Source organism: Electrophorus electricus, chromosome 3 (genome assembly GCF_041902795.1).
Source record: "Electrophorus electricus isolate QZ-2024a chromosome 3, ASM4190279v1, whole genome shotgun sequence".
In the NCBI taxonomy this organism is placed as follows: Eukaryota; Metazoa; Chordata; class Actinopteri; order Gymnotiformes; family Gymnotidae; genus Electrophorus; species Electrophorus electricus.
In genome coordinates, this window is record NC_137499.1 from 23,086,991 (window position 1) to 23,104,490 (window position 17,500).

Here is a 17,500-nt window from a genome sequence, read left to right on the forward strand (position 1 = left end):
AAAAATACCCAGGGTGAGCTGGAGAAACAGCTCCTTCAGGCAAACCCCATTCTGGAGTCTTTTGGTAATGCCAAGACGGTGAAGAATGACAACTCCTCACGCTTTGTAAGTTGAACTGCTAGAACTGCAAGTTATGATCCAGTCCTGTCCACTGTTTGTCTGAGACCTTTTTTTTTTTTGATTTTTTAAATAAATGTTTGTTTAATCCAGTTTAATCCATAAATGTTTTGCTTAATCCAAAAACAATTTGTGTACTACTGCCATATTCTTCTTAGTCACACTGGAATTCTGGTGAGTTAGTGGTTCTAAGTTAGCTCTATAGTTTATTAACTCTAAATGGAGCATATTTAAAAAGCCAACAGTCTGTGGTGGGTGTCTTTTTTTTTTTTTTTTTTTTGTTAATTGCACTTTGTTAGTGCAGAAGCTCCGGACACTGGCCTGGCACAGCTCACACACCCCTGTACGCTTATATACACACACTTTCTTTCACTCACACATAGCTACATTCCCTGTCTCTCACTTTCTACAACCCTTTATAAAATGTAAAGTGAAATGTTGTTGTGATCTAGTCTGTACCACCTAAACTTACTCCTCTTCCTCATACAGGGCAAATTTATCCGCATCAACTTTGATGTAACTGGATACATAGTGGGGGCCAATATTGAGACCTGTATCCTGCTCTAATTGAATCTTTCATGATTTTTATTTTTATTGATGATTACTTTGCATGGCTCCTGTAAGAGAATATATAAGATTAATTTCCCTTAAGCCATTCCATCCAGATCTTCTAGAGAAGTCCAGGGCTATCCGACAGGCCAAAGAAGAGAGAACCTTCCATATCTTCTACCAGCTTCTGGCTGGAGCGGGAGAGCATTTGCGATGTGAGTGTTCCTCTCTGGTTCTCCCATCAACCTGCTCTGTGACTGTATGACTTTACAGAAGAGCTGTTTTGAAAAGCTTCTCAGTTCTCATCTCATTTCATATAGTCAGTTTCATATTTCAGAATTTTCTGTTTTGTCTTGGAATTCGAAGATGTGGCTCTCATATATTTTTGTTTTATTTATTATTATGATGTTGGATTGTGTCACTGTTCCAGACACCTCGCTCACACACACAGAGTCTTTTGAGATGATTGATGCTTTTGTTCTTCTTGGCAGCTGATCTCCTCCTGGAGGGCTTTAATAGCTACCGCTTCCTGTCCAACGGCAACATTCCTATTCCTGGCCAACAAGACAAGGACAACTTCCAAGAGACCATGGAAGCTATGCATATCATGAGCTTTTCCCATGATGAGATTTTATGTAAGTGGGTGTGGGTGGGTGAGCAGTTGGGGTGGGGGGTGTTCAGTCATTGCTGAATGATAAAGTACTTAAAGAATGAATGACTGTTTTATGTTTGCATTTACAGCCATGCTGAAGGTGGTATCAGCTGTGATGCAGTTTGGCAACATTGTGTTCAAGAAGGAGAGAAACACAGATCAGGCTTCAATGCCTGAGAACACAGGTACACCACACACCCAGCAACGGTCCCTTCCACACATGGCCCTCCCCCCCACTCACGGTTACTGCACATACACACCCATGGTCTTCTTTCAACAGTGAACTCCAGGCAGTTATACTAGGCCCAGACCCAGGTAGCTCTCTGTTTCAGTCTTTCTCTCTGTCTTGGTATGGAACCATCCAGAAGGTTGCAGGATCGATACCAGCATTCCATCATGCTGGAATCATTCCATTCCATACTGTTGCCAGTCTTGGACAAATGTAGAGGATTCCCCCCCAGAGCGTGTTGTAGAGCCATCCTAAATGGGATGTTTCACTAAAAAGCACACTGGAAATGCCTTGCAGGACAATTCCCTTTTCCTTCACCGTTAAAAACTTTCATCATCCTGGGGTATAGAGGCTGATTTATGTCATACTGTTGGACATGTGCTGGTTTTATGTCTTGACCTGGTGCTTCTTCCGGGGGAGTATGTGCTTGCTGTGACTCTTTGCTAAAAGCGCAATCTGGGTCAGTCAGTAAATCGTAGTAATGGCTGTGAGGCTGATTTGCAAAACAGGCCGTGTGGAAATGCTTAACATCTTGAGACAAAAAAAATGTCTTGAAGCTTTGTCCACAAATGCCAGTAGGATGGGTGTCTAAGCAGGGCCCTCATTTTCCTGGCACATTAAAAATCCTGATTCTGTCTCAAAACATGCAATGGAGAGGCCACAGAGTTAAATAATGAGTTAATTTTCCCCACCCCCCACTCCAGCCCCTCCTGGCCCTCCACTGTAGAGAGAAATGGGGAAAATGCAGAGTTTAGAGGAGGAAATACTAATTACATCACATCATTGCGTCTGTGTTCTTATGGTCCTGAAGAGGGATTGTGATGGATGGAACTTTGCATTCTTAATGCTGAAGGGATATGGTTCCAAAATATGGTTTGTGGGTTTGTTTTTTTGTTTGTTTGATTTGATTTGGTTTAGTTTGTTTAGCTTATTTTATTATTGTCATTTCCAGCTGCACAGAAGCTTTGCCATCTCCTGGGAATGAGTGTTATGGAGTTCACCCGTGCCATCCTCACCCCCCGGATCAAAGTGGGCCGCGATTACGTACAGAAAGCCCAAACAAAAGAACAGGTAATATAAATTTGCACTCTCTCACTCTTTTCTTCCCCTTTTTACCTCTCTCATCTCCCTTTCCCTCTTCTCCACCACTGGAATAATATTTTCCAGCAGTCACCTGTCATCACTCATGATGATGTGTTTGGTTGTTGGCTTTGGCCTAATGTGGCGTTGGGGAACTGTGCTGTGGTTTCCTTTCCAACTCTGTACTTGGTTAAAACAATACAGCAGTAGAGAACAGCCTCTCTCTCCTCAGACATTAAGGGCTTCACAATAACCTGCCACAGTCACCCTTACTTTGAAAAAATGGCTCTGCTCTCCAATTACATTAAAAATGCACACATTTAAAAAAATGTAAATTAATGTGAAAGTACATTTATTACATGAAACCATGATTATGCTTGTGATGACATATCAGAATGGATAAGAAGACATAAAGGGTGCTGGGTAGTCTTTGCATAAAGAGCTTTTTACTGTTATTGTCCTTTTATGTTTCGTTCTCTAACCTGTTTTTCCTTTGTTATTCTTCTTGTATTAAATCACTTTGCCAGCTTGTTTTAATAGCTGCTATGTAGATAAAATATATGACTTTAAAAAATTTTTTTTTTATTGACACTCATTTGCTGTAAGGTGTTCTGGCTCTTTGAGAACATGTGGTTTCAGTTACTAATATGCCATGTTGTCCCACACTGTGCTGTGCAGGCGGACTTTGCGGTGGAGGCTCTGGCCAAAGCCACCTATGAACGCCTCTTCCGCTGGCTGGTACACCGCATCAACAAAGCTCTGGACCGCACCAAGCGGCAGGGAGCCTCCTTCATTGGCATCCTGGACATCGCTGGCTTTGAGATCTTCCAGGTGCTGCCTCTTCAGGATTCAGTCTGCACCAAATCACAGGATTGAAGCATAAAGTCAGAAAAATGGTTATTTTAGTTGTGATCTAAATTTAACTGCCAAGATTCCACATGTGTGAAATATGAGAACATGAAAACTACATACGTTGTCGAAAGGAGAAAATATGACAGTGTAGTATTAGGTTTATAAAGTTGGGTGAATGTGCAAGTAGCCACCCCATTTTCAAACTCTTTTGCTCTTCTGTGCTTTAAAGTACCCATATGATGTTATATATTCAATTTCTCTCTCTCTCATTTTTTCCCCTCTCCATCCAGTTGAACTCCTTTGAGCAGCTGTGCATCAACTACACCAACGAGAAGCTCCAGCAGCTCTTCAACCACACCATGTTCATTCTGGAACAGGAGGAGTACCAGCGCGAGGGCATCGAGTGGAGCTTCATCGACTTTGGCCTCGACCTGCAGCCCTGTATCGACCTCATCGAGAGGCCTGTGAGTAGGGCTCATTGTTTGGGCTTGGGTGGGACATGTGCGTAAGATGCCTTGCAATTGTAGGAGGATATTTTCTCCCCGCCTCTGACATTATCTGCTCATGCAGTTAGCAGTAAATGAAGAAAACTAACATCAGAGTTCTCTAATTGTTCAGTACTATCTTAAATTCATGCTAATTAATGCTGTCCTTTTTGGAGTGGATTTTACTTTTTAGTGTCTTAGAAAGCTTAGGTATTGATTGCAGTACTGCTAAAGGATAACTTCATCAGAACAGGAATTACAGATATCAGGATGACCTGCTGCTTTTGCTCCTGTTCCTGCTTTTCCCAGGCGAACCCTCCAGGTGTTTTGGCCCTGCTGGATGAAGAGTGCTGGTTTCCCAAAGCCACTGATAAGACGTTTGTGGATAAGCTGGTGCAGGAGCAGGGCTCACACGCCAAGTTCCAGAAACCACGGCAGCTGAAAGACAAGGCTGACTTCTGTATCATCCACTATGCAGGCAGGGTGCGTGACACCCTCCTTGTGCTAAGACACTCCTCTCCTCGATTCTGAGTGGCTGATGGACCAGCCAGCAAGAAATATGATTGAGCCCAAGAGAGCACTTCTTCTCGCCTGACTATCTGAGCTTGTTCCTGATGCTCTGACTAGCACTATGTCCAAACAATTGTTTTTGAAAAGACAATTGTTGAAACACATTGTTAAGGGGCCGTCATTAACTACATTAAAGTATCAAATCATATTTCAGATCAGGCATGTCAGTCTATCCCAAGCCATTAATTTCTGGAACCCATAAGAATGCCCCATATAGTTTTCTTATGTAAAAGCCCTCACATAGCGAAGCAGTCACGGTCTGTATTAAAGAAACAGTGGCGGTACATATAGCAGTGCACCCTGGGAAGGCATGCAGTTTGTGTGAGTGGTACAAAACAAGCCTCAACTGCACTTTTAAACAAATCTAGCTTAAAGCCAATAGCCCTGACTAACGGTGTGGGTGGGTGTGCACACGCTTATGGATTTGCTTGCTCGCTACCTCCCAGGGCCAGAGCATTGCTGTGTGTGTGTGTGTTTGTTTGTGTTTGTGTTTGTGTTTATCCCTTTCAAAATGAGTTTGACATGCAGTGGCGTTCCTGTAGCTGTTGCCTCTGTGCTTCTGGGTGCAGTTGGCTCCATAGAGCACATCTGCTTCAGATCAGCAGCCCTTTCGCAATGGAAATCTGAGACTTCTTAACAAGGGGACTGCCCTGTTCGCTCATGCCCCCAGGGGCAAGGGACATGACATTAGTCTATGCTCCGGACATAAGTACACCAGGAGGGAATTATCAGGACAGCTTTTGACTGAAGATTCTCAGGTTGCTTGATGCATTTGGGCTTTGTGTGGTTCACACCACTAACCATGCGTTCACAATGTATTCTGCTAATTAGACATTGATCTAAATCAACTCTAAACTCATGGAGGGCTTGATACTTGGCTAGTGAGCTGAATTAGGCGTACACGAGCAGGGAAAACCTTAAAAAAAAAAAGGTATTGCAGGACGTCCTCGGAAGTAGGACTATAAAGTGCCGTTAGATGAGGAGTTTCTTCCAGTGCACAGGCAATTGAGAGTAATAATAAGAATATATTTCAGGCTTTATGATGACTAAATTACTTCTGGAGCTATGGACATTTAGCAATGCTTTTAAGAAATTGAATTTGCAGAATTTGTCCTGTGATGCTTTGTTTCCTTCATTAGTTTTGCATTGCAGCTTAGAATAATCTAGTTAGCAAGTACTGCAAGTTATTTTAGCAAATGTCTTTTCCACAAATACATATGAAACAGCCCAACATCAAGTATTTGTCTTGGTATGTAGCCTGCTGTAATTCTTCCTTAGTAATGCATTCCCCTGCTCCTCTTCCTCAGGTTGACTACAAAGCAGATGAGTGGCTTATGAAGAACATGGACCCACTGAATGACAACGTGGCCACACTACTCCATCAGTCTACGGATAAGTTTGTGGCTGAGCTTTGGAAGGATGGTAAGTGGGTGCGCTCTCCCTCTTGCTCACTTTTTTTTTTTTGTCTTGCTCGTTTACTCCATCAACTTTACGATCCCACACAAGCTAAGAAAGAGACTGTTGTTTGCAGCTTTCCTTTTATGTCCTGTCTGTAGAGTGAAGTGTGTACCACTTAGCAGTGGGGAATGTTTCTGTCTACATACTAAAATGCAAACACTGAACTGTGTTCCATTTTGATGTCACTGTTCTCTAGTACACATTCATTCAAGAAAAATAAATGCATCAACAGCAATTATACTGTCTATACGTGATATAAATAAGACATAATTTGATATTATAGATTAAGATGAATCAGACAGTTAGATATTGAGACTATAGTTAAAATAAGACGTAGTAAAAGAGAGTTAGATATAGACACTATAGTTAAGATCAGTCAGATGTATTTTCAGCTCTTTTCAGTGTCACTAGAGTATCAACGTTTTGTGTGCTTTTGACTTTCCACCAATGTTTCACTAACCAGTGTGGTCCTGTCTGTGCTTGCTGTGTTCTTTTTTTTTTTTTTTTTTTTTTCCCCCCCTGGCTTTCTGGCTCACAACGGTAGAGATTCAGACTATTCAGAGAGCGTCTTTCTATGACGTGTCTAGCCTCCATGACTCTCCAGGTGAAGGTATTCAGTGCTGTGGCTCATTGTCTAACGCAGCGCATTGTGTCCGTTCAGATGCTCCCATGTCTTTCTCCACCTGGGCCCTGATCCTTCTGGCTGGCTAACCAGCCAGTTAGCCAGATTACGGGGCCGTAAGCCCCACTCTGCTGGTGTCCCTGGGTTCCTGAGCTGATGCTGAAATGAGCATGCAGGATGGGGCACATGGCTGTAGGGTTTCTGATGGAAGTGGTGACATGTCATCGCAGCACCAGTGCTATCTGGCTAACTTGGACAGTCAGCTCTGAGGAAGAGGGCCCTGCATGTGCCTTATTGTTTAGAGATCCTCCACCTGCAGACTAGTGGCAATGCTGTTCAGTGCAGTGCTCACCAGTCTGCCTGTAGAGACTGTGACTCGAAACCTCCACTTGGAAATCATATAGCTTCAGGAGATGCATTTCAGCACATGTTGGGCAGAAGAGTCCTTCCCAAACGCAGACCTCTGCCGTTGCCGTGTTCCTGGCTGAGCACGACTCTCCAGGTCACCGGTTGTGTATGTTTTAAGCGTCAGGCAGTGTTTTGAAGGTCAACATCTACGGGATTGTATGGTCCATGGGGAGCAAGAATTCTGTCTCGTCTCACCTCATCTCTGGCAGCGAGAGCTCAACAGTGCTGCTTCTGTTCAGGGTGAATTCAGAAACATCACTCAGCTGCAGGCTGGTCAACACCATCCAATCAGCTGCTGCACCGCAAGGTCAAGGGGTCATGCCAGGATGTAAAGGAGTAGACAGTCCTCACTCTTTATTGCAGCACAGAGAGAGCAGGCTCTTGAAATACAAGAGAAAAAGTGTTCATTCCATAAGAAGAGAAAAGGAGACTCATAATTACTTTGTAAAGCTTCCTTGTGGCATTTGGGTTTGAGGATTAGGTGCATATTCTAAAATGGGTTTAGCTGCATCAGAGATGTATAGCTCATGTACTGTATATTGACTAACTGTATACTGACTATGGGCAGTTTCTTCAGGAACATGTCGGTCAAGGTGAAGGTGTCTTGGCAAATTATGCCTGACGTTCACGTACAGCATTGATGCTTCTGTCTGAGACAGTGCTGCTATAGTGAATATGTGCTAGAGGAGTAATTTGTCTCCAGCCATGTTCATTGATCCAAATTATATAGGTGGAAACGTACTGTACTGAAACACCTGTGTGTTGGGGTGGAGGTGGCGTTGTAGTGAAAGAATCAAACGTGCTCCCCGATCTGAATACTCAGTCCGTATGAAAGTTTATATTTCCTTTTGCAGTCTGCTTGTGTAGATGTAGAGGGTGCTCTCCACCCTCCCTGTGCTCCTCACCAATGGTTCAGAGACTCTGCTCTCATCAGCTGGACTTGGCATCAAGTCCAAAACCACTCAGCCACAGGGCTCGGCTTGGTTTGGCTTCCATCCAGCACCATTTCAGCTGAAAGTCAGCTCATCAAACGGCGACTAATATTGCTTGTGAATTATTACTTTTTGTTTGGAATCATCCTTTATTGGGAATGGGATTGACCCACTGAATTCCGTGTTTAATGAAGCTGAGCCCTACTCTGCTGCAAAGCTGTGTGTGTGTGTGTGTGTGTGTGTGTGTGTGTGTTGCAAATTTGGAGGACCTACTGCAGGAAGAATGATGCGGTGTGTTGAGTGCTGGGTTTGGCGTGTAATGGTGCTGTGCAGTCAGAACTCTACTCATAGACCAGACCACCCCACCCCCTCCACCCCAGTCCATCTGCACTGAGCCTGACTGTGCTAGGCCTTCCACTGCTGTAGTTCTGTTAAAACTTGTAGAAGGGATTGTACTCAGTTCACCAGTGTGTCTCCTTCTTTCTCTCGCCCTTTCACTTGCTCTGCATCCGTCTTCCAGTGGACCGTATCGTAGGTTTGGACCAGGTGGCTGGTATGAATGAGACCGCGTTTGGAGCCACGTATAAAACCAAAAAGGGCATGTTCCGCACGGTGGGCCAACTGTATAAGGAATCTCTGACCAAGCTGATGGCCACCCTCCGGAACACCAACCCCAACTTTGTCCGCTGCATCATACCCAACCACGAGAAGAGGGTGAGTCGCGTTCTGTGGAGGGCTTTATTTCTTCACGTACAGCTCACCACAAAAAAAAAACAAGACCCCTTCTCTACTTTTTCTCCTCTTCTGTCTTCTGGTTCCTTCTACCTACAGGCTGGGAAATTGGAACCCCATCTGGTTCTGGACCAGCTGAGGTGTAATGGAGTTCTGGAAGGAATCCGAATCTGCAGACAGGGCTTCCCCAACCGCATTGTCTTCCAGGAGTTCAGACAGAGGTACAGACAATGTCCAGATAAGTTTAAACCCGCTTTCCCTCAAGCACACAGCTATTTACCTTTGAGATGTTACTGAGTTGGGACTGTCGGCGTGTTTGCCCACCAGGTATGAAATCCTCACACCCAATGCAATCCCCAAGGGCTTCATGGATGGCAAACAGGCCTGTGAGAGGATGGTGAGTTTTGTACTCCCTTCATTAGAAAAATAAAATGGCAAAAAGACCAAAGACTATTAAATCATTTCACCAAATTATTGGATAACTTGACCGAAATGCACAAATGGCTCACACTGATTGTCTGGCTGTCCCTCTAGTTTAACCTGTAACCCAGGGGTGGGCAGTTAATTTTCCCATGGGGCCACATGAGAAATTGGGAATGGTTTAAGGGCCAGACTAATATACTTAACTCAGTTCTACTCAATACCTATATACTGTATACAGTGTATATATACTATCCCTTCATGAAAAAACAGTAAATGAAACATTACAATAACATGAAAATGTGGAGCACAGAATTATAGCACAATTTAACAAACATTTTTTGAAAACTCCCCATCAGAGAATGGCTTACTCTTTCTTGCAATTTTGTGTTATTATAAAGCTGATCCTGACGGCTGCATCCCTGGATGAGTGGAGCTTTGCAAAAAATCCTTGCTGCCTTTGCAGTTTTGCTAGCAAATCTTCAGATGCCCGTGCCCGCTCTGCCTCCGTCAAGTTCTTGTATTTCTCTGCGTGTTTGGTCTCGTAATGGCGATTCAAGTTGTGATCCTTAAACACAGCTATCTGCTCTCCACAAACTAAGCACACAGCTTTACCTTTGACTTCAGTAAATAAATATTTAGAAGTCCATTCCTTGTTAAAAAACCTGCATTCTGCGTCAATCTTTTTTTTAACGTTAGCCAACATATTTAAGGGCTAACGGCTAACCTTGCCTAAGAGCTAACTCCTAGCTATCCAACTCATTTATTGTAGACGTTTGAGTTAAAGGTGCAAAAGGGCACTGAGCGGAAGACGCAAATTTAAAAAACAAAAACAAAACAGTTGCCTTCAAAATAAAAGCAGTGTAGTTGTATTTCGTCAAAGTTCTTGATTTCATGCCCCTATCACAGTGCAATAGGTGTCGTAGTTACACGTTGACCTTTGACTTCAAATTTTCCAACAATCTCATGCGGGCCGGTCAGAGATAGTTAGAGGGCCGGATGTGGCCCGTGGGCTGTACAGTGCCCAGGTCTGCTGTAACCTATATCTGTGTAGTGTCCAACAATTGTTAAAAATTCAGCCAGTTATCTATACATACAATGTACAGTTTACAGCACTGGAGGGTTACAAATTATCCAATTCATCCAATTCATTTCAGAGTATGCCGCTTTGCTGTGTTGAGCTATAGCCTCTGCTGTTCCCCACACTCACTGTCCTTTATTGCTGGGCACTTCCCATGATGACCACAGGGCCTGGTGTCATGCAGATCTCATCCAACCATATTCAGCTGTAACTGCCTTCTTTTCCCTTTCCACAGATCCAGGCACTGGAGCTGGACCCTAACCTCTACCGGATTGGCCAGAGCAAGATCTTTTTCCGGACCGGAGTTCTGGCGCACCTGGAGGAGGAGCGTGACCTGAAGATCACAGACATCATCATCTACTTCCAGGCTGTGTGTCGAGGATACCTGGCACGCAAGTAAGTGCAGTGTGTGTGTGTACGTGCTATCAGTTGAATCATTAGAATGAAGTCATGTGAAATTTCATACCAGTACATGAGGAAAGGACAAAAACTTGAGCATACATTTCTGTGTGTGTATGTGTGTAGGGCCTTTGCTAAGAAGCAGCAGCAGCTAAGTGCTCTGAAGGTCCTCCAGAGGAACTGTGCTGCCTACCTGAAACTTCGCCACTGGCAGTGGTGGAGGCTCTTCACCAAGGTGAGATATTCTGCTCTTACAAACGGGCCCACTCAGAAGTGTCCCTGTAGAAATATTCTATCTTACTGTGTGTGTGTGGGGGGGGGGTTGTCCTCAGGTGAAGCCTCTACTGCAGGTGACCAGACAGGAGGAGGAGATGCAGGCTAAAGATGAGGAGTTGGAGAAGGTGAAGGAGAAACAGGTGAAGGTGGAGAACGAACTGGTGGAGATGGAGAGGAAACACCAGCAGGTTAGCATGCAAGCAACCCCACACACACACATTCCTGAAGGCTGCAAGAAAAGCTTGCATTCACACATACAGACATCAAAGTGCCAAGCCTTTGATACATACAGCTCTGAGACCACTCTTCCACCCTGTGCTAATATACTGTGTAAAATGATCAGTTGTTAGCTGCGAACCAGAAGCTGCCTGTGTGTAAATGCACTTCTGGAGAGTTCTGGAATGTTTCCGTGATTTTAAGGATCGGGTTCATAGTGTTTTTGTTTCTGTTGGTGCTCAGCTCCTGGAGGAGAAGAACATCCTGGCAGAGCAGCTGCAGGCAGAGACGGAGCTATTTGCAGAAGCGGAGGAGATGAGGGCTCGTCTGGTGGCCAAGAAGCAGGAGCTGGAGGAGATCCTGCATGACCTGGAGTCCCGCGTGGAGGAGGAGGAGGAGCGTAACCAGGGTCTGCAGAACGAGAAGAAGAAAATGCAGTCCCACATCCAGGTACAGGAGACATTTTACCCACATATCATTGGTGCTATAGATACAGGCACCACAGTGACCTCTACAGGTAACAGATCTACATTAATTTAATGCATTAACAGAGGTGACCATACCATTGTTTAAAGATACATACTTAACATAAAGCTAACATTGCACATATGTGAAAGTAATGGCAAGGAAAACCTAAGTGTAGGGTACTGTTCTTTAGTGAGAAACACTGGTCCTCTGGGGGGGGAATTTATTAGTGTTTATTAGAAATTCATGTCTTGTATAGAACTTTTAATGACTTGCAGCAATGTTCTGAAATGTTCTCCACACTGGATTTTCACAGGACAGGACTGTTCACTCTCACTGGTGCAAATCAGCAGGCTGCTATCAAAAAACAGACAGGCCCCTTGGGTTTAATTTAAGACGGAGCAAAGCAGTGAACTTTCTGCCTGTATTATGGCAGTATTACGCTAACTCTGACTAACTGGCAAATACTGATTAAATAACCTGTTGAGTCTCTCATATATATTTTCTGATCCAACAGCTGTGTTTACTCACATGCCAGTCTTTCTTTTCTTTTAAGCTCTAAAGTCCTGCAGTGGGTCAGTCAGTTATAGAGGTGATGTAGAGAAGCAGACCTCATAGCCGTCTAGATGATTGTTGTAGGTAAAATGAACTAGATGGTTTTTGTAGCTAAAATGCAATACAGAATGCACAATTAAATGATGAGCATTCACTGTGTTGTTGTTGTTTTTTTGCTGGGGGGGGGGTTGAGCCACAATAGACCCCAGAAATTTGCAGCTAATGTAATGAATAAAGCAGCAGTACTTGGATATACTTTATACCATCAGTTTTTGTGTGTGTGTGTGTGTAAAGGACCTAGAGGAACAGTTGGATGAGGAAGAGGCAGCTAGGCAGAAGCTGCAGCTGGAAAAGGTTACAGCAGAGGCCAAGATCAAGAAAATGGAGGAAGATCTTTTACTTCTGGAGGACCAGAACTCAAAATTCCTCAAGGTCAGGTTGACAGATTGAGGCCCAGACTCCTCCCACATCGCAGGAGGGAGGCCCAGACTCCTCCCACTCTGCAACTTCTTTCTCAGAAGTCCATGTTCTGCATAAAACCTTCTTACCATAATCAATGATGTGGAGTTCTCATTTAATTTTTGCACGTATCTCTCTGCAGGAGAAGAAACTGTTGGAGGAGAGAGTCAGTGAGATGACATCTGTGCTGGCTGAAGAAGAGGAGAAGGCCAAAAACCTCAGCAAAGTGAAAAACAAGCAGGAGATGTTGATGGTGGACCTTGAAGGTAAATTTCCTGAGTGAACTTTTCTTGAAAAATCAGTCACGTCACACACATTGTTTCTGAACAGTGTTTCTACACAAACCTTTTGTGTGTCCTTCGGTATATACACTTTCAGAATATTTTTTGATTGTTTTCATCAATATTAAGTGTTTGGCAAGCTAAAATATAGTCGTATATTAATTTCAGCCTCTATGTAAGCTAATTTAAATAATATTTCAATGTAATACATTGATGTAATACATATATACATTTTCAAATTTATGTAATTTTTTTCAATGTAAATTTCTCATTCATATTCATATATATTAATATTAATACATATACAGGTTGCTGGACAAACTGCTTTAATTGGTTTAAAACCACTAAGTTGTCAGCGGAACACTCCTTGGAAGAATTTTAGTTTACTGGTGCTGCTTAGCGCATTCAGCTGTCAGCTATATTAAATGTATCAATGTTAGCTGCAGAAGTTTTCCTTTGAGTTTAAAAGTAAATATTTTCCATTGCCTTTTTGAATATGATGGTCTCGTACCATATATCAGTCTGAGCCACACTCAGTGTCGTATTGTTTTGAAGCCATAATTGTCACAAAGTGACCCATATCTACATCACATTTCACATTTAAATAACTGACACAAAATATCTGAGAGGCATAGAAATGGAAGTACTGTAAAAGTGCATTTGCCCCTCAGAGCGTCTGAAGAAGGAGGAGAAGACCCGTCAGGAACTGGAGAAGGCCAAGCGTAAGCTAGACGGGGAGACCACAGACCTGCAGGAACAGATCGCTGAGCTCCAGGCTCAGATTGATGAGCTCAAAGCTCAGCTGGCCAAGAAAGAGGAGGAGCTCCAGGCAGTCCTGGCCAGGTGAGCCCCACCCCTAGAGCTCATAGCAGCTTGACAGATGGCTTGTTACAGATGGCAAGTTGCCACTGTTGAAAATAAATAATTAGAACTTAAATTCTAGCTATACCAGTCAAGAACATTGAGTACATTGAGTGTAGAGAACATTGTAAACATCATTAATTTTAAGTTTTATATTAAGAATCATTCTACTGGAGGTTTTAGATTTTATGGATTTGAATAAATGTGGACTGCTTGGAAGATCCATAATGCCAGTTTGAGCCACACAACCCTGCAGGCTTGTTGGCAGACGATTAAATGGATCTTTGCAGTGGTTGTTTGGTAGTTTTGCGGCCTGAAGGCTTGTTTGTGTTACTCTGAGCATGCAGAAGAATTCCGCCTGTGTGAGCTACTGAAGTAACAAGTTCTTAGCATCAGTTTACCTTACTTTACCTCTGGCTTGCTCAAAAGCAGCTGACTAAACTTTGACAGACTGACCCCTAGTGATTGAAGCAGAAATGTCTGGGGTTTTGGTAGGATCATGTCATTGATAGGAAAATTGGGGAAAAAAGTGAATAATTATGATGCTCCACTACATCATAATATATTAAGGGATGGTGTGGTTTCAAAAGAAGTTGATCTACCAATGACTGGCAGGTGACCCCTTTTCATTTTTCTAAAATCTTATTTATACTCTTATGGCTGTTGGCCAGTGTTTATTCTGGTCACTGGTAAGCTGCTTTTGAGTAAGTATGGTGCACAGTTTCCTGGAAAGGAAAGAAGTCCCATCATGTTAAATTCAAGGAGTGCGCGCGCGTGTGTGTGTGTGTGTGTGTGTGTGTGTGTGTGTGTGTGTGTGTGTGTGTGTGTGTGTGTGTGTGTGTGTGTGTGTGTGTGTGTGTGTGTGTGTGTGTGTGTGTGTGTGTGTGTGTGTGTGTGTGTGTGCGTGCGTGCGTGCGTGCGCGTGTGTGTGTAACAGAGGTGACGAGGAGGTGGCCCAGAAGAACAACGCCCTGAAGCAGGTGCGGGAGATGCAGGCCCAGTTGGCAGAGCTGCAGGAGGATCTGGAGTCTGAGAAAGCAGCTCGCAGCAAAGCAGAGAAACTAAAGCGCGACCTGAGCGAGGAGCTGGAGGCCTTGAAGACAGAGCTGGAGGACACGCTGGACACCACTGCAGCCCAGCAGGAGCTCAGGTGTCCCCACTCTCCCTACACATGCAGAAAGCCTCTAAAGGATGGATTCACATTCACAACACCAAAGTGGCCATGTCAGCCATGGCTGAGATGATGGGTTTCCTTTTTAAGCCAAAATTAGTATGGGTGACGCTGGAATTTAGTGTCGGGGCAGTAGTGTGTGGGCTTCTCTGAGCTAGTGCCTGAGTATCACAGCATGGAGCTGAGTTTCATCAGACTCCCAGAATAAGCTGGGAAGGAGTTGTGGGACATTTATGTTCGAGTGTTTGAGAAGAGGATCAGTATTTCTGAAAAGAAGACGTGTGTGCTATTCTGATCAAAACTCTAGCAAAGAGGAGTGTATGGCCCAAGCTTCAGTCTGCAGCTTGTTGTGGTGCTACACTCAAGCGTGTTGGACTGCTAATGACCTGATGGGGCATACTTGACCCTGTCTCCTGTCAGGAATTCTCAGCTACTCGGGGCTCTTCACACCTGTCATACAGGAATGAAAGCCTGCTTGCAACAGTTTGAATGCAAGTTTATAATGGAGCGTTTGTATTTTGCCTCCATATGGAGAAAAGCCTGCTGTGTAGACCATTGGCTTTAGTTCTGGCTGAAGTTTGGATGCTGATGGGGGGCGTTTATTGCTGAGCCTTTTGCTCATGTGCAGGACGAAGAGAGAGCAGGAGGTGGCGGAGCTAAAGAAGGCAATGGATGAGGAGACTCGTAACCACGAGTCTCAGATCCAGGAGATGAGACAGAGACACGGAACCGCACTTGAGGAACTCTCTGAACAGTTGGAGCAGGCCAAAAGGGTTAGACACACAAACTCACACACACCGCACACAAGGAGCTGCACTCGGCTTTCTGAGCAGCTAGAACAGACCCACTCCGTGATCAGGGTGCTGCTTGTTCCAGCCCTGAGACATGCAGTCGATTTCCTGTTTTCATTAGTATGTAGACTTGCATGTTGCATGCTGAGTTCTGAGACTCTCCCATCATCTCAGTGAACCTGCTGTGTGCCGCTGCAGTTCAAGCTGAACCTGGAGAAGAGCAAGCAGACTCTGGAGGGCGATAACAAGGAGCTAGCCTGCGAGGTGAAGGCTCTGCAGCAGGCCAAGCTCGAGTCTGAGCACAAGCGCAAGAAACTGGAGGTGCAGCTACAGGAGGTGCTGGCACGCGCCACAGAGGGCGAGAGGACCAAGAACGAGCTCGCCGACCGCACCCACAAACTGCAGGTTCCCCACTTGCCCGCACGCCCACACCTCAACCGTTACCTCCACCCCAGCTACACACACTCACACGAGCATAACCACAGGCATATTTTATTGGTCTCGATGCTTCAGGTAAATGTTAACATTGAATATAGTGACAAATCTGTGGGCAAGAGAACGGACTGTACAGCAAGGCCTTAGCAAATGGTGCCAATGTGTTGAAGGGTTGTAGCATTCAACAGGCCAGTGAAGAAAGATGTGGCTAACACCTCAGTAGATGATCGCAGGTGTCAGGAATATGGCCACCTGCTGTTTGTCATTTTTTGCAGGAACCTTGGACATGCATGTGTGCCTCGCATTTTTAAATTGGATGATTTACCGCGGGGAAAGAAAAACCTGTCTGTAAAGAGTCAGACTGGATAAAAATCACACTTCTGAGCCAGATGATATTCAGGCAGGAAAGATAAATGTGGCTGTAAAGATTGAGATTCAGACTGGTCTAAGGGGGATTTACCTCTTCAAGTCTGAGGCTTCCTTAGTGGGACATCATTTAGCAAAGCAGACTGGAGAATTTAGCTCAATGTAGCAGGACCCACCAAGCCAAGGACACTAAGTGGTTTAGCCTGCCATTCAGGAAGGTGACACCTTTTGTATATTTTATTTATTTTATCTGTGTGTGTGTGTGTGTGTGTGTGTGTGTGTGTGTGTGTGTGTTTGTGTGTGTGTGTGCGCACATGTGCTTGCACCTGCAGTTGGAGCTGGAGAATGTGTCTTCTCTGCTGGAGGATGCTGAAAAGAAGGGAATCAAGCTGGCCAAAGATTCGGCCAGCCTGGAGAGCCAGTTTCAGGACACTCAGGTGGGTTCCAGATCTGCTTTTTATGTAAGGCATCCTTGGCTTTGTGGGGCATAATTGAGATATAAAACACCCGACTGCCTCATAAATAAAATCTTACTTAAGAAGGACCCTCTGAAGAGATGGTGGAGTATCCACAATGCAGGGGATACTAATGTGTGTCATGCCTGCATGTGGTGGTGGTCTTACACACACTGATCATTTAGATGACCAGACATCATGCAATGTGAAGGTATGGTGCTTGTGTACATGCTCTCTACACCAAAACAGCAGCAAATTTACAGCAGCAAATTCTGCCAGAGCCTTTGACTCTCTGTGTGTGTGTGTGTGTGTGTGTGTGTGTGTGTGTGTGTGTGTGTGTGTGTGTGTGTGTGTGTGTGTGTGTGTGTGTGTGTGTGTGTGTGTGTGTGTGTGTGTGAGAGCAGGAGCTGCTCCAAGAGGAGACCCGTCAGAAACTGAACTTGAGCAGTCGCATTCGTCAGCTGGAGGAGGAGAAGAGCAGCCTACAGGAGCAGCAGGAGGAGGAAGAGGAGGCTCGCAGGAACCTAGAGAAACAGCTTGTAACTCTACAGGGTCAGGTATACACACAAACTCTAAACTCTAC

The 17,500-nt window shown here is 44.5% G+C and overlaps 1 protein-coding gene across 3 annotated transcripts in view; it reads left to right on the forward strand.

Moving 5' to 3' along the window:
* myh10 (myosin, heavy chain 10, non-muscle) overlaps positions 1–17,500 on the forward strand; it is a 54,386-nt gene that overhangs the window by 29,489 nt on the left and 7,397 nt on the right. For all 3 annotated transcript variants that reach the window (XM_081710691.1, XM_081710692.1, XM_081710693.1), the window contains exons 7-31: positions 13–105; positions 607–670; positions 783–881; positions 1,158–1,301; positions 1,408–1,503; positions 2,500–2,618; positions 3,306–3,458; positions 3,770–3,943; positions 4,274–4,447; positions 5,842–5,956; positions 8,475–8,668; positions 8,786–8,907; positions 9,014–9,083; positions 10,423–10,583; positions 10,713–10,821; positions 10,919–11,050; positions 11,322–11,528; positions 12,393–12,530; positions 12,700–12,823; positions 13,510–13,681; positions 14,637–14,849; positions 15,499–15,643; positions 15,860–16,060; positions 16,789–16,899; positions 17,322–17,474. In XM_081710691.1, the coding sequence (XP_081566817.1) occupies positions 13–105; positions 607–670; positions 783–881; positions 1,158–1,301; positions 1,408–1,503; positions 2,500–2,618; positions 3,306–3,458; positions 3,770–3,943; positions 4,274–4,447; positions 5,842–5,956; positions 8,475–8,668; positions 8,786–8,907; positions 9,014–9,083; positions 10,423–10,583; positions 10,713–10,821; positions 10,919–11,050; positions 11,322–11,528; positions 12,393–12,530; positions 12,700–12,823; positions 13,510–13,681; positions 14,637–14,849; positions 15,499–15,643; positions 15,860–16,060; positions 16,789–16,899; positions 17,322–17,474 (3,483 nt within the window). The remainder of the gene's footprint in view (positions 1–12; positions 106–606; positions 671–782; positions 882–1,157; positions 1,302–1,407; positions 1,504–2,499; positions 2,619–3,305; positions 3,459–3,769; positions 3,944–4,273; positions 4,448–5,841; positions 5,957–8,474; positions 8,669–8,785; positions 8,908–9,013; positions 9,084–10,422; positions 10,584–10,712; positions 10,822–10,918; positions 11,051–11,321; positions 11,529–12,392; positions 12,531–12,699; positions 12,824–13,509; positions 13,682–14,636; positions 14,850–15,498; positions 15,644–15,859; positions 16,061–16,788; positions 16,900–17,321; positions 17,475–17,500) is intronic.